General features: G+C 37.1%; 1 protein-coding gene across 3 annotated transcripts in view; it reads left to right on the forward strand.

Annotated features, from left to right (window-relative positions):
• The window catches only part of LAMA2 (laminin subunit alpha 2), a 614868-nt gene extending 598762 nt beyond the window's left edge, over positions 1-16106 (forward strand). For all 3 annotated transcript variants that reach the window (XM_047859508.1, XM_047859510.1, XM_047859509.1), the window contains 4 exons: positions 3584-3737; positions 6038-6168; positions 8077-8299; positions 15752-16106. In XM_047859508.1, coding sequence (XP_047715464.1) covers positions 3584-3737; positions 6038-6168; positions 8077-8299; positions 15752-15909 — 666 coding nt within the window. In that variant the 3' untranslated portion in view covers positions 15910-16106. The remainder of the gene's footprint in view (positions 1-3583; positions 3738-6037; positions 6169-8076; positions 8300-15751) is intronic.
• Positions 16107-16759: the final 653 nt, after the last annotated feature.

Raw genomic sequence — 16759 nt, forward strand, 5'->3', positions numbered from 1 at the left:
TATTGGTTGTTTACTATCATTGCTTAGCATCCACATGTTTGTGTTTTTCCAGTTTTTTGTTGTTGTTATGACTGATTTTTAGTTTCATACCATGTGACTAGAAAAGATAACATGATATGATGTCAGTCTTCTTCAATTTATTGAGTCGTATTTTGTGGCCTAACCTGTGATCTACCCTGGAGAATATTCTATGTGTGCTTAAAAAGAATGTGTATTCTGTTAACTTGAGATTGAATGTTCTGTATATATCTGTTATGTCCATCTCTCTAGTGTGTCATTCAAAGACGCTATTTCCTTATTGATTTTCATCCCGGATGATGCATTTATTGATGGAACCAGAGTGTTAAAGTCTCCTACTATTATTGTGTGGCTGTCAATTTCTCCTTTTATGTCTGTTAATATCTTCTTTATGTACTTTATGTGCGTATTTATAATTGTTATATCCTTTTGTTGGGTTCATCCCTTATTGTTTAATGCCTTTGTCTCTGTTACACTCCTTGTTTTAAAGTCTTTTTTTCTGATATAGGTACTGCTACACTGGCTTTTTTTTCTCGCTGCCATTTGCATGGAATATCTCTTACTATACCTTTACTTTCAGCCTGTGTCTTTAGGTCTGAGGTGAGTCACTTTTATATAACAGATAGATGGATCTTGCTTTTTTTAATCCATTCTACCATTTTGTCTTTTGATTGGAGCATTTAGATCATTTATGTTTAATGTAATTATTGGTAAGTTTGTACCTACTACTCTTTTGTTAATTGCTTTCTGGTTGTTTTTGTAGTTCTTCTCTGAACCTTTATTCTTTTGCTCCCTTGTGATTGATGATTCTGTAGTGTTATGTATAGCTTTCTTTCTCTTTATTGTTTTGTATCTATTAAATGTTTGGAGTTGTGGTTACCATGAGGCTCACATATAACATCCTAAGGATATAGCAGTCTACACTGATGGTCGTTTAAATTCAAACACATACTGAAAAACATTTTCACTCCCTCTCCACATTTTATGTATGTGTTGTCATATTTTACATCTTTTTATTTTCTGACATCTAATCATGGCCTTACCTATTTAAAGAAATCCTTTTAACATTTCTTGTAAGGCCACTTCAGTGGTGATGATCTCCTTCAACTTTTTTTGGTCTGAGAAACTATCTCTCCTTCATTTCTGAATGATAATCTCGCTGGGTACAGTATTATTGGTTGTGAGTTTTATTTTTCTTTCAATACTTTGAATATGTGAGGCTACTCTCTTCTAACCTGTAAAGTTTTCACTAAAAAATCAATGGCTAGCCTGATGGGATTTCCCTCTTACATAACTGTTTGTTTGTCTCTTGCTGCTTTTAAAATTCTCTATATTTAATCTTTGACATTTTAATTATTATATGTCAGTGTGTAGACTTCCGTGGGCTCATTTTGTTTGAAACTATCTGTGCTTCTAGAATCTGGAAGTCTATTTCCTTTTCTAGGTTATGGAAGTTTTTTGCCACCCCCATAATGTAAATGTTTGTTTCTTAATGTTGTTGAAAAGACCCTTTAACCTATCCTCATTTTTTTTTTAATTCTTTTTTTCTTAAGGTGCCTAGGTGTCTCACTTGGTTAAAAGTCCAACTCTTGATTTCAGCTCAGGTCATGATCTCACAGTTTATGAGATCAAGCCCTATATCAGGCTCTGTGCTCACAACCTGTAGCTATTTGGGATTCTCTCCCTCCTCTCCCTCTGCCCCTCCCCTTCTCACATGCTCACTCTCTTTCTCACTTTTTAAAAAAATTATTTTTTTCTTTTTGCTGTTCAGCTTGGGTGCTTTACATTGTTATCTTCCAGATTACTGATCTGTTTTTCCATATCTGGTAATCTGTTCCCTCTCATGCATTTTTCATTTCAGTTATATTCTTCAAATTTGATTAGTTCCTTTTTATATTTTCTATCTCTCTGTTGAAGTTTTCACTGAGTTCTTCCACTCTTCTCTCTAGTCCAGTGAATATCTTTACAATCATTTATTTTAAACTCCTTATTAGGCATATTGCTTATCTCTGTTTCATTTAGTTCTTTTTCTGAAGTTTTGCCTTTTGTTTGGGATATATTTCTCTGTCTCTCCATTTTGCTTGATTTTGTGTTTGTTTCTATGAATTAAGTGGAAAAGCTACTTCTCCTAAACTTTAAGGAACAGTCTTGTGGTATGGTCATCCCCTGTGCAGGCTATGTGTGCCTGGTGACTTCCTGGCTGGGGTCACAGGGCACTCTGTGCTGGAGCTTACCTGGTAGATTGGCTGGAACTGAACTGGGCATGTGCTGGGGTAGTCCTGGGGCTCTCTGCATAGAGGGTGCCTTGTCAGGACAGCTAAAACTGAAGTGTGTGCAAGTCAGGGGTTCCTAATGCCATCCATGCAGAGGGCACCCTGGCAGGACAGCAGAAGTGGGTATAAGCTGGGGTATTTGGGGACTCTTCTGCAGAGGATGCCCTTCTGGGGTGGCTAGAGCTGAAGTGGGATGTGGGCTCGGGCGTCCTGGGGTGCTCCCTGCAAGGGGTACTCTGGTAGTAGCTGAAACTGAGGCATGTATGGCCTGGAGGTTTATGGGGCACTCAGTGCAGGGAACCCCCTGCTGGGGCTGCTGGAGCCAAAACAGGCATCAGTCAGGAGGTCCTGGAGTGGTCTGTGCCAGGGTTGCCACAGAATGCCATCTGGAGCTGAGGTAGTATGGGTCTGGAGTGTTCCAGCATTCATTGTTCCTGTGTCACCTTGGTGTCATGGCTGGAGTTGTAGGGAGAACTGAACAGGAGTGTCCCAGTGTGCACCATTCTGGGGTTGCCTTGCTGGGACAGCTGGCGCTGGTATAAGCTACAGGGCTGGGGCTCACAGGCAATAGGCCAGCTGGGGTGCCTGGACCCTGGTGTGGTCCATGCTATCAAGGTGGAGGAAGTACATAAACCATTGCTCTCACTAGCCTGTCTGACCCAGAGAGTTCCAGCAGCTCCCTCACCATTTGGCAGGGTTCTGGGGCTGAGCCTTTTATATACTAGTTGCTCTTTTTCTGTGCCCCAGGTCAGATGAATCTCCTCTCAGTCCCTCAGTACTATCCCTTCCTATTGCAGTTCATTGGGTCAGGGGTTGCCATTTTGCTGTGCAGAAGCTATTCAGTCGGCCCTCAATTCTTCTAAAGGAGGAATTGCTTTATCAATAGGTACAGATTTGGTGTGTCCATGGTAGTAAGTTCAGGTTCTTTCTACATCACCATCCTGGACCAGAACCAGCATAAGGAACTAATGAAAAGTTATGATATTCATACGGGGCACATAGGTCTGCCAAACCAGTGGTCCCATGAGAGTCACAATGTACACTATTTAGAATATCAGAACAATCTAGATATAGGCTAGATATATCCTAGTTGAGGAGCCCAACAGAGGATTCTGTGGGCCCATTTTGTGAAGCCTGGGATGATGGTACAGATTTAGGTAGTTTGGGGCTGTCTTAAGGAAACTGGGTGATGATTACAAGCACAGAGCATCCCCACAAATTACTGAATTCCATATAAAGGCAAAGTTTCTGCTAAAACCTGCTATTTGTTTTTGTCTGACCTAAATATTTAGGTGACCTACAGCATTGATGGCTGCATCAGGAATTTTCAGATGGCTGAGGCCCCTGTAGATCTTGAACAACCAACCTCCAGTTTCCACGTTGGAACGTGTTTTACTAATGCTCAGAAAGGAACATATTTTGATGGAACAGGTTTTGCCAAAGCAGGTGAGGCACTTCCATTTTCTTCCTGTTGAATATTAAATAGGTCCAAATATTAACTTCTGGTTTGTATGGAAAAATAAAAGTCCTGGATTTCCTAAATTAGTACACTTAAACCAGAAATAAAAACGGATAGTAGTAATAACAAAAAGTCTCTTAAAGATTAATGTGTCTTATTGTGAGAAGATTTAATAGAAAAAATAAGTGTAATTCTACAAGAAGGGCCATATGTTTATACATGTAATTTATCTACTTTTCAGTTTTCCCTGTCTACCTTTCTGAAGACGAGGTAGCATTTTTCTTTCTTCCTCTCTTCAACTTCTTTTAATACTCCATGTCATGAGCTCCCACTCATGCCCATGACAGACACATACTGGTACCCATTTCTCATCGATGGTGATGACGATTGGCACTTTTCCCTGACTTTAGGCATCTGTCCCTTACTAATGAGCACTTCTAGAGCAGGTCTGGATCACTGATAGTAAATGTACAATTTGGAAAGAAAAATATAAAATATATAACAACAAAAAAGACCTTAACATACTTTAAGATGGACTGTTCAGTCCTAGAGTTAGAAAAAAATTAATGAGCACATAATGTATAGAAGTTATCATGGGGAACAGAAGTAAATGTTTCTTTTTTCAAAAAATATACTATTAATAGGTAAGATTCAGTGCACTCAGAAATCACAAGTACATATGATTTAAAACTACAGAAGATATATAAGCAAGGTTCTGTGGATATTTAGAAGAAACATTAATTTTGGTTGGGGAAATCAGGAAAGGCTTTATGGGAAAATTGACATTTGAGCTAGGATTTAAAAGGTGAGATAAATGCTCACATACAAAGGTTTTCAGAGATGGAAGGCCAGAGCCCTCAGACAAAGCGTAATTTGGAAACTTCACCTATAGCTGAGGCAGAAAACAGATAAACACAGGTTTTGTTAAACATTAAAATATTGGTGGTTATGATGAGCCCTACATTCCATGTGCAGAGAAAACCCAAAGCCTTCCCCAAGATTTCTTCAAATTCACAGATGGCTAGCATTCTCTTGGTCAAATTTGATGGCAAGCTTCAGCGTCTGCAGTTAATTTATTGACTTGCTATTCTGCCTGAGCTCTTTTTTTTCATTCTGGATCAAACTGGACCAGAAAATTAGCCACTTTCCCAATTTCCAACAACTCCTCCCATCCCCTCAACAGACAGTGTAATGCAATCTTTATAAGACTTGGATGATTAGAGAAGGTTTCATCATTGTAAAACATACAGCTTCAATTAAACCTTTGACATCTTTGTCCTTAAAACCTTTTCAGCCACCTGATCACTGTGGTTTTTACTGGCCAATTCACTCTGTCTTCCGCTGAACTGTTTCATGTTGTGCCTTTCTTCTCCTCACTTCTCCCTTTCAGGGACAAAAACAAGCACTTTGTTTTATTTTGCAGGACAATTCAGCTTCTTTTTCTCTTAAAATCTGCTCTAAACCCACCTTTGCACATCCCAACCCATCAAGGTTCTCAGTAGAACAATAAGTTTTTCACATAATAGACACTACCCTTCATTGGAGGCAACTGTGATTACAAATAGCATTTATTTCTTAATAAATAGAAGACATGCATAAAATTTCTGTAGTTCTTCTCTAATACTCCATGCAGTTGATATTTTCTAGGTCTGTTCATATTGAATGGCTTTGTTTCTAAGAGGCATGTCTTAAATACTTCCTAAAAGATAAAATAAATCAATGAATCAAATATAGGAAATTATAGAAAAAACTTACTTGGATAAACTGGAAAAACCTAGTTATGTCCCAGAATCTTCTCTTTCAAAATCATGCTTACAGTTCCTTTATTTATTTAAAAAAAAAAAAATGGAAACAGTAATCTTAGAGCAGCCTAGTAAAATCTTACTGAGTAATCATTGAAATGCTTGACCTAATCCAACAGTAAGACTTCCAAAAGAACCATGCATTGCTATGGGATTCTTTGAGCCAATCTCCGTGTGTGTTCATCCATTTAATTATTCAACAACTATGTATTAAACTTCCCTGCGTGCCAGATACCTTGGTAGGCACAGCAATAAAATTGCCCTCATAGAATTTACACGCTAGGAGGGAAGACAACCAAGAAAATAAGCAATAACTTTGAAGTGTTACATGATACGATGGTGGAAATATAGGCCATAGGAGAGTCTGGAACTTATTATAATTGACGAATATCTGAATTGAGATCTAAACCATTGCATTGTACAAACTTGAATCAACAATCCCTAAACTCTAATCCACATTTTTTTTTTTAATCTTCATTTTACAGTTGATGGGTTCAAAGTGGGATTGGACCTTCTTGTAGAATTTGAATTCCGCACAACTAGAACCACTGGAGTTCTTCTAGGAATCAGCAGCCAGAAAATGGATGGAATGGGTGTCGAAATGATTGATGAAAAGGTGAGTGTCAGCTGTCTACATATTTCTGATTTCCTCATGATATTGTTCATATGTAGAACATCTACATTGTGAAGCCTTGCTGTATTCTTTGTTGGGACAAAGCTAGATTGTATCTTTCCATCTATCTAGATTATCTCTAATGTGTGTTTTCAACACACTTATTCTGTAGACCAGTGTAAGCTTTAAGTGTGCTAATTCTACAGTAAGCCAATTGTGTTGACACATAATGGGCCAAATAGTTTTAGATCTCAAGCTCTTACTTGTTGCTAAAAGTACACTGATATCCTCTTTGTGAATACACTGTATGTAACACTGTAGATTCCAATGGGAAAAAGAGGAGGGGGCCTGGATTGTCTAAAATCAGTGTTTGCCTCTTATACCACAGTAGGCGCATCTCAGAAGTCAAGATGGCCAACTGACACATCAGTTTCTCAATTTCTATTTAAAAATCATCTAGATACCATTTCAAAAAAGTACTGATTTATACTGAATTTATATCAACATAATCTATTTTGCCATTTTGCTTACAATGGATAAGCTAATTCCAAATACCTCTCCCGTCCCTCCCTATGAACAGCAACCTGCCGCAAGATGACCTGTGTATATACTTTGTACTGCAGGCAGTAGGTAAAGAGAGGCAGGCAAAGCAAGGAGTCGCCCAAGTTTTCTATCTGGCTCTTAAACAGGACTCATGCTTCACCCCTGTTCATATGTCCACTTGTATACTGCTGCCGCCTCCCAAGAAGAAAGACCACAGAGTGACCTCAAGACTCTCCCTCCTACCTTCAAACCATCCTCAAAGGCAATAAAGCAAAAAGATCCAGGAGTACAGAGGCAGGAAAGGGGGGACAGACAAGCAACAACTCATGGCTTTGCCAGATTTTCAAGCCCGTTCACTACATCTTGTCGGAGTTCGATTCATTTCATCGCCTGCTTTTAACCAGTTACTATCAATTTGTCAGAGTATCAAGTTCCATTACAATGTATGTGTATTTCTCACCAAGTCCTGCTCTTACAAACTCCACCCAATAGAGTAAAACCTTAAGGTTTTGTTTTGTTTTTACATCCCTGTTCAGTTTACAAACTTTTCACCTATTGCAGTTTTTCATCTTTTTAAAAACCCCGGGTCTTTTCTTTTACCTTGTCAAACGTGTTGCAAGACTGACTGTTTTCAATGTTTCAATATGTTTCTTTTCTTCGTCAGCTTCAAAAGAATTCTGTCATCTCAAATTTCAGGGACTGTTCCATGTTACTGAAAACAGGTTTTTCTCATTTAGACATGAACTTCCAATCTAAGTTCTACATTGTTAAGAATTTAACTGGCCTTCTGGCTGAAAGTCTCTGGCACCTGTGACATGAAGCTTGCCCAAAAAAGTAATTTATGTTATTCGCAATCCTGCATATAAAATGGAATCCATGAAGGAAAAAAAAGAATACATACAATTAAAACCTCAAAAGCTTACATTTTGCAAAACCAATAATCCTCTAAAATGAATTTGTAAATCAAATTAATGAATTACTCTAAACATCTTTTAAGAAATTTTATAAAGGTTCACTAAGAACTCTCATACTCTATAAAGATCTATGGTAGAATTTGTCCCTGTGTATATGAGGTTTTTTTTTTTAATCACTTAGACTCATATATCACATTTTCTGAAAGCAGAATTATTACTAGTCTCACACATCTTGCTCCAAACAAAGAACATATTTTGTGATTCCTGGTCATTAAATCTGTGTTTTAATTTCTGTCAAGATTTTTTTTAATTTTTAAAATGTCTCAGATATGTTCATTTCTAACTATTCCAACCGATGCCTTTTTCCTAGAGACATAACAATTTTTGCCATGCAAACCATCATGAAACCTTTCTAATGAAACCATCTGTGACTGTTCAATTTCCTATTTTCTAGCTTATGTTTCATGTGGACAATGGTGCCGGCCGATTCACTGCTGTCTATGATGCTGGGATCCCTGGGCATTTGTGTGATGGACAATGGCATAAAGTCACAGCCAACAAGATCAAACACCGCATTGAGCTGACGGTAGATGGGAACCAGGTGGTAGCCCAGAGCCCCAACCAGGCATCCACATCAGCTGATACAAATGACCCCGTGTTTGTTGGAGGATTCCCAGGTGAGCCTTATCGACCCCAGCAAGAATTTGTTAGTGGATTTAAAATATTTATATATTTCTATAAATATGTCCAAGAACGTGTGCTTAAGTATACTTCCTAGCTTTAGAATCTACTCCCCTAAATAACACCTGAAATTTCCAGTATATAAAATGAGCATATTACTTATATAAACCACATGGGGCTGAACTTTACATGATAGCCCCCAAAGTTTCATTCATGAGGAGATGGGGGCTAGAGGAAATGAATTTGCTTATAAAAGATATGAGGCATTTAACAGTCAGAGTTGGTGTTCTTTCTGATTTTTTGAAAATCAATATACCAGCGGAATCATAAATTGTTATGGAACTTATTTCCTCAAGTTCTGGAAATCATTGGGTTAAACACAGCTAATTTCCCCCTTAGGTTATTATAGCATTTATATTTATATTACAAAGAAACCTAAGCAATAAATCTGCATTCAAAACCCCTGTCCAGCACATTAAGTAGAGCACATAAACCACAGAGTTACCTAAAGTGCCCATAAACAAGAGTGCCCAACTTGATGAGAAATAACCCAACCACCTCTTTTTAAATACTATAATAACACAGACTCTTGGAATGGTCTTTCAGCATGTTGGCAAGAGAAACTGCCATTCCCATGTAAAGTTCCTCTGCTTAATAAAACAAGCAAAATATATATTCAGCAGTGGTTAATGGAGGGAAAGATTTAGGAGAAATGGGGACCAATTCAGAGCTCCTTTTTCCAAAGTTGCTTCTGGGTTTGAAAAGGGCCTACCTCTGCTTCAATCGGGATACCCTCCAAGATACTTTGAAGGAGATAATGTATTTCTCCACTTAGAGTCTATGAAATGGGATCCTAGTTAGCACTTACTAGGCCTACTGAAAGAATGGAGTGTCTCCTCAGCAAAGAAAATATTTTGTGTGAGTTTTCAACCTACTTAACCTTTTGGGATGTATTTTTACAATGAAGAAAGTAATAAAGTCCCCATTGAAAGCCCATATCCTAATTCAGTAAAATATTTGATCAATTGATTTGTTTCACTAAATAAAATTCCATAATATATCAGAGTTGTAAACTCATTCATTCCAAATCAAACTCTTTGCTATCTTAAAATGTACAATTCTACATGTCTCCAAATTTCAGCGTACATAACCATAGAAACTTTACAAGTTTAGCTGTTAGCTAAGCTAAGCACAAAATCACTAACTTTACTTAAAGCAGGCTTCCAATTTAATCTCAAGCTAACAGCTGACTAAAACAGGCCCTTAAAAAACTTTCAGCAAAGATGGCAGAGAGGACTCTAAGCTCACCTCATCCAACAGATAACAACTAGATAACACATGTTATCATTATAAATAATCCAGAAATGAACTGAAAAGACTGGAAGAAAAAATTCCACAACAAAATGTAGAGAAGAGGCCACAGGGAAGAAGGTAGGAAGGGCAGAGACTCAGTGAGAAGTTAAAGGACCACAGGCCCTTGGTGGAAGCGAGGGAGCCACGGGTATGCAGAGGGGAGAGAAACAGAGTCACACTGGGGAGTCTACATGGGGAAGGCAACTCCGGGAACGTCTGGCTTTGGAAACAGGAGGGGCCAAATTTTGTGAGCTTTTACAACCAGCAAGACTTAAAGCCTGGAACCTTAAAAATCAACAGACTTCTCTCTGGGAGAGCCAGAAGGGTGGTAAGAGACTGAGTACCCACCCTTCAAGAGACAGCACAAAGAACAGCCCACAGAGATAACAGCAGAGCAGCAGCAGTTTGCAAAACACCTGGGGCATAAGGGAGGGGAGTTATTTACTGTCCCAGAGGGACAGAGATTGCTGGGAGGCTCCCCCAGGAATAAAGAAGGCAGAAAGCACCATTTCCCTCCCCTGCCCCCCAGCACAACACACAGCCACCTGCAGGAAGTAGTGCAGACAGACGGAACTGTTCCCTACTTAACTTGTTTACACCAAGCCCCACCCCCTCCAGCCCAGCCTGTTTGGGTGTTGGCACTGTGGATCCCCTCCCTCAGAAAACAGGCTCAAACCTTGCTAATACTGCATCTCCCTACCTCATGTTTTACAGGGCCTCTGTCCCATCTCCCAGAGAGGGCATGCACACCTTGCTAAAACTACGCACCTTGCTCATGTGTGTTTTGTGGATTGGCCTGGTCCCAGCAGCAGAGACATGTTCTCTCAGGGCAGATGACCAGCTCGACCTTGTTAAAAGTGCGTGCCCACCCACCACTTTCAAGGGCATTAGACTTAGCTGACTTTCCTAACACACAGAAACAGAGAGACAAAATGAGGAGACAGGAAAATGTCCTAAATGAAAGAACAAGACAAAATTACAGCAAGAGACCTAAGTGAAATGTAAATAAGCCATATCCATAAAAGGGAATTTGAAATAATTATCATAAAGATACAGCACTTGAAAAAAAGAGTGGAGAAGATGTTGAGACCCTTAACAAAGAGAGAAAAAAAATCAGAGATGAAGAATACAATAATTGAAATTAAGAATACACTAGATAGAATAACAAATTAGAGGAAGAACAAATCAGCAACCTGGAGAACAGAGTAATGGCAAGTAATCAACCTGAGCAGGTGACAGGAAAAAATATGCAAAATGACAATAGACGTAGAGAACTCAGTGACTCCGTCAAAAGTAATGACATTCACATTACAGGGATCCCAGAAGAAGAAGAGAGAGAAAAGGGGGCAGAGCATTTACTTGAAGACTTAATAACTGAAAACTTCTCAAACCTGGGAAAGGAAACAGAAATTCAGATCCAGGAGGCACAAAAATCCCCCAACAAAATGAACACAAGGAGGTCCACACCAAAACACATAGTAATTAAAATGACAAAAAGTACAAAAGCAGCAAAAATCAGTGTATCTATAAAAAATACCAGTCAATGGACTCATAAAATAAAAGGATGTAAAGTATGACACCATATACCTAAAATGTAGTTTTTTGGGGGGTGTGGGGCGGGGAGAGGTAAAAAATTGGTTTAAACTTAAGCGACCATCAACTTAATACAAACTGCCATATGCAGATGATGTTATACACAAACCTACTGGTAACCCCAAATCAAAAACCAGTAACAGATATGCAAAATATTAAGAGAAAGGAATCCAGTGTATCACTAAGGAAAGCCAACTTATGGTGAGAGAACTTATGGTGGCAAGAGAAGAAAGGAACAGAGAAGCTCTACAAAAGCAACCACAAAAAAAAATAACAAAATGGCAATAAATTCATGCCTATCAATACATACTTTGAATGTAAATGGACTACATGCTCCATTCAAAAGACATAGGATATCTGAATGGTTAAAAAAGCAAAACCCATCTATATTCTGCCTACAAGAGACTCTTTTGAGACCAACAGACATCTGCAGATTGAAAGTGGGGGATGGAGAAATATTTATCATGCAAATAGACATGAAAAGTATTGCCAGGGTGGCAATACTTAGGGAAAATAGACTTTGAAACAAAGACTTTAACAAGAGGCAAAAAAGGACACTACATAATAATAAAGGGAAAAATTCAACAAAATGATGTAACAGTGGTGAATATCTATGCACCCAATATGGAAGCACCCAAATAACAAAAATTTTAAAAGCTAATAACAAGTATAAAGAAACTAATAGTACAGTAGCACCCCTTTTTAACACCCCATTTTCATCAATAGACAGATTATCTAAACAGAAAATCAATAAGGAAAGGGTGGCTTTGAATGACATACTGGACCAGAGGCATTTAACAGATAGATCCAGAACATTCCATCTTAAAACAGCAGAATATCATTTTTTTAAGTGCACATGGAACATTCTCCACAGTATGTCACATATTAGGCCACAAAACAAGTCTCAACAAATTTAAAAAGGTCACAGACATACTTTTCTGACCCAAATACAATGGCACTAGGAATCAACCACAAGAAAAAATTTGGAAAAAACACAAATACATGGAGGTTAAATAATACGCTACTAAACAATAAATTTGTCAACCAAGAAATCAAATAAAAATTTAAAAAATACATGGTAACAAATGAAAACTCAATGGTCCAAAATCTTTGGGATGCAGCAAGTTGGTTGTGAGAGGGAAGTTTACAGCAATACAGGCCTACATCAAAAAGCAAAAAAACAAAACAAAACAAAAAACTCAAATAAACAATGTAACCTTACACCTAAAGGAACTAGAAAAAGAACAAAGCTAAAAACAGCAGAAGAAATAATAAAAATTAACACAGAAATAAATGAAATAGAAACAACCAAAAAAAAAAAAAAAAAAAGATCAATGAAAGCAGGAGCTAGTTCTTTGAAAAGATCAATGAAATTGATAAACATCTAGCTAGACTCAAAGAAAAAAGAGGGAGAGAGAACTCAAAGCCAGAAATGAAAGAGGAGAAATAACAACCCACACCACACAAATACCAAGGATTATAAAATAATACTAAGATTATATGAAAACACATTGGATAACCTAGAGGAAATGGATAAATTCCTAGAAACATATAACCTCCCAAAAGTGAGTCAGGAAGAAAGAAAATTTGAACAGACCAATTACTAGAAATGAAATTGAATCAATAATCAAAAAACTCCCAACAAACACAAGTCCAGGACCAGATAGCTTCACAAGTGAAGTCTACCAAATATTTAAAGAAGAATCAATACATGGTCTTCTCAAACTTAAAAAATAGAAGAGGAAGGAAAGCTTCCAATTTAATTCTATGAGGCCAGCATTACCAAAACCAGAATAAGATTCTACAAAAGAGAGAAAAAACTACAGGCCAGTATATCTGATGAAATTAGATGCAAAAATTCTCAACAAAATACTAGCAAACTGAATCCAAGAATGCATTTTTTAAAATCATTCACCATGATCAAGTAGGAAAGGGTAAAAACTATATGATCATTTCAACAGATGCAGAAAAAGCATTTGACAAAGTACAATATTCATTCATGATAAAAAGCCTCAACAAAGTAGGTTTAGAGGAACATACCACAAAAGTAGGTTCCTAGAGACCATGTATGAAAACCCCACAGTTAACATCGTACTCAATGGTGAAAAACTGAGAGATTTTCCACTAAGGTCAAAAACAAGACTAAATTGTCCACTCTCACTACTTTTCTTCAATATAGTACTGGAAGTCCTAGCCATTGCAATTAGATTTGAAAAAAAAAAAAAAAGAATAAAATTCATCCAAATTGGTAAGGAAGAAGTAAAATTTTCACTATTTGATGACATGATACCTATATATAGAAAACCCTAAATTCCACCAAAAAAAAAAAAAGAAAAAGAAATCCTACTATAACTGATAAAGGAATTCAGTAAGGTTGCAATACAAAATCAATGTACAGATATCTGTTGCATTTCGATACACAATTAATGAGCAGCAGAAAAAGAAATTAAGAAAACAACCCCATGTACAAGCACCAAGAAAATATATACCTAGGAATAAACATAACCAGGGAGGAGAAAGACCTATACTCTGAAAACTATAAAACACTGATGAAAGAAATTGAAGATGACACAAACAAATGGACATTCCATGCTCATGGATTGGAAGGTCAAGTAGTGTTAAAATGTCCATACTACCCAAAGCAATCATCAGATTGAAACAATCCCTATCAAAATGCTAACTGCATTTTCCACAGAACTGCCATCCTAATTTTTTTAAAAAAAAGATTTTATTTGTCAGTAATCTCCACACCCAGTGTGGGGCTCAAACTCACAACCCTGAGATCAAGAGTCACATGCCCCACCAGCCACTGCAACAATCCTAAAATTTGTGTGAAAGCATAAAAGACTCCAAATAGCCAAAGCAATCTTAAAAAAGAAACACGAAACTGGAGGTATCACAATTTCAGATTTCAAGTAATATTACAAAACTGTAATAATCAAACCAGTATGCTACTGGCACAGAAACATGTAGATCAATAAGAACAGAATAGAAAGCCTAGAAATAAACCCACAATTAATATTTGACAAAAGAGGCAAGAATATACAGTAGGAAAAAGTCTCTTCAACAAATAGTATTAAGAAAACTGGGCAGCTACATGCAAAAGAGTCAAACTGGACCACTTTCTTACACCATGCACACACGCAAAAAAAAAAAAAAAAAAAAAAAAAAAAAAAAAAAATGGACTAAGGACTTAAATATAAGATCTGAAACCATAAAATCCTAGAAGAGAGCACAGACAGTAATTTCTCTGACATGGGCCATAACAACATCTTTCTAGATGTGTCTCCTGAGGCAAGGGAAACAACAGCAAAAATAAACTATTAGGATTACATCAAAATAAAAAGCTTCTGCACAGCAAAGGAAACAACCAACAGAACTAAAAGACAGCCTACTGAATGGGAGAACCAACAGAACTAAAAGACAGCCTACTGAATGCAAATGATATATCTGATACAAAGTTAGTATTTAAAATATGTAAAGAACCAATATAACTCAACACCCAAAAATCAAATAATCCAATAAAAAATGGGCAGAAGACATGAACAGACATTTCTCTAAACAAGACATACAGATGGCCAACAGACACATGAAAAGATGCTTAATATCACTCATCACCAGGGTAATGCAAATCAAAACCACAATGAGATATCACCTCACACTGTCAGAATGGCTAAAATTAAAAAACAAGAAACAACAAGAGTTGGAGAAGATGTGAAATAAAAGGAACCTTCGTGTACTGCTGGTGGGAATGCAAACTGGTGTGGCCACTGAAAAATATGAAGGTTCTTCAAAAAATTAAAAATGGAATTACCTTATCCAATAATCACACTACTGGGTATATACTCAAATACAAAAAATAATAATTTGAAGGGATATATGCACCCCTATGTTTATTGCAGCATTATTTACAATAGCCAAACTATGGAAGCAGGTAAATGGCTATCAATAGATGAATAGATAAAGAAGATGTGGTATGTATGTGTGTATATGTGTATATGTGTGTATACACACACATATATACATACACACATACAATGGAATATTATTCAGTCATAAAAAGAAAAAAATCCTGTCATTTGCAACATAGATCAGACGGTATAATGCTAAGTGAAATGAGCCAGTCAGAGAAAGACAAATAGCATATGATTTCACTTATATGTGGAATTTAAGAAATAAAACAAATGAACAAAGGGAGGAAAAGAAAGAAAGACAAACCAAAAAACAAAAGCCAAAAACCAGAAATACCGATTCTTAACTATAGAGAGCAGATGGTTCCCAGAGAGGAGGTGGGTGGGAGGATGGATGAAGCAGGTAAACGGGACTGAGAGCACACCTGTCTTGATGAGCGCTGAGTTGTAGATAGAATTCTTGTATCACTGTATTTTACACCTGAAAATAATGTAATACAGTGTGTTAATTACACTGGAATTAAACTTTAAAAATACCGTTAACATGGAAGCCACATTTCAAAACTGAGTCTTTTTTGCTTTCTTTTTCAGATGGCCTCAATCAGTTTGGCCTGACAACCAACATTAGGTTCCGAGGTTGCATCCGATCTCTGAGGCTCACGAAAGGCACAGGCAAGCCGCTGGAGGTCAATTTTGCCAAGGCCCTGGAACTATGGGGCGTTCAACCTGTATCATGCCCAGCCAACTAATAGGTTTAACTCCAAGAAAGGCCCTTCAAAATAAGTATATCAAGTAAAAGAAATATATCTTACCTATATGTTATTAAAACTAATTTGTGCATGTATATTGAATTATTTCTGTACTCAGATGGCGCTGATTTAGAGCCCAGACCGACTTTAAATTCAACTTAAGTCCATGAATATTAAACCAGTTATTTCATTCTAAATAATTGCTTGTTTTGTGTGATTTTAAAGATGAAAGGCAACTGACCATAAATTATTGAATTTGCAACATGCCTTGAAGTCATCTCAAGAAAAGCTGAGATGTAATTTGTGAATGCAACTTTTTGATTGTTTTTATTAACTCCTATTAAAACTTTTTTCATCCTTTTCCATGTACATCATCTTTGGCTTTCTGTTCAGGCCACTGAAAACAACAATGGATTTGGCATGTTTGGGAGGAAATCAGTTCCTAACTCCCTATGTTTGAGAAAGCATTAGCAAATCATTTCCCTGATGTAGGTTTATTATTAGAGAGTTTAACTAGCCATATGAATGAATACTTTTTTTGTGCTGAGCATGTATTTAGAGAGTATAGATCAGATTCTGGCAAGAGAGCTTAATTACTTGATTTTCTTGTTTGATGATGATTTATAGGCTTTGGGGAGACACCAGAACCAAGCTCCAGAATGACAATTAAGCACACATTTGATACTCTATTACTGAGACTATGGGCTCCTTAAATTTTCAGTGAATATCACAGTATACACAATCACAGAGGAATAATGCTGAAATGCATTTTTACTTACCAGGAAACAATAAACCAGAAACTTAATAGAAGTACATTGCTGAGTCTTTTTGAGTGATAATTTGACTTAAC

The sequence above is a fragment of the Prionailurus viverrinus genome, chromosome B2 (assembly GCF_022837055.1).
Source record: "Prionailurus viverrinus isolate Anna chromosome B2, UM_Priviv_1.0, whole genome shotgun sequence".
NCBI lineage: Eukaryota > Metazoa > Chordata > Mammalia > Carnivora > Felidae > Prionailurus > Prionailurus viverrinus.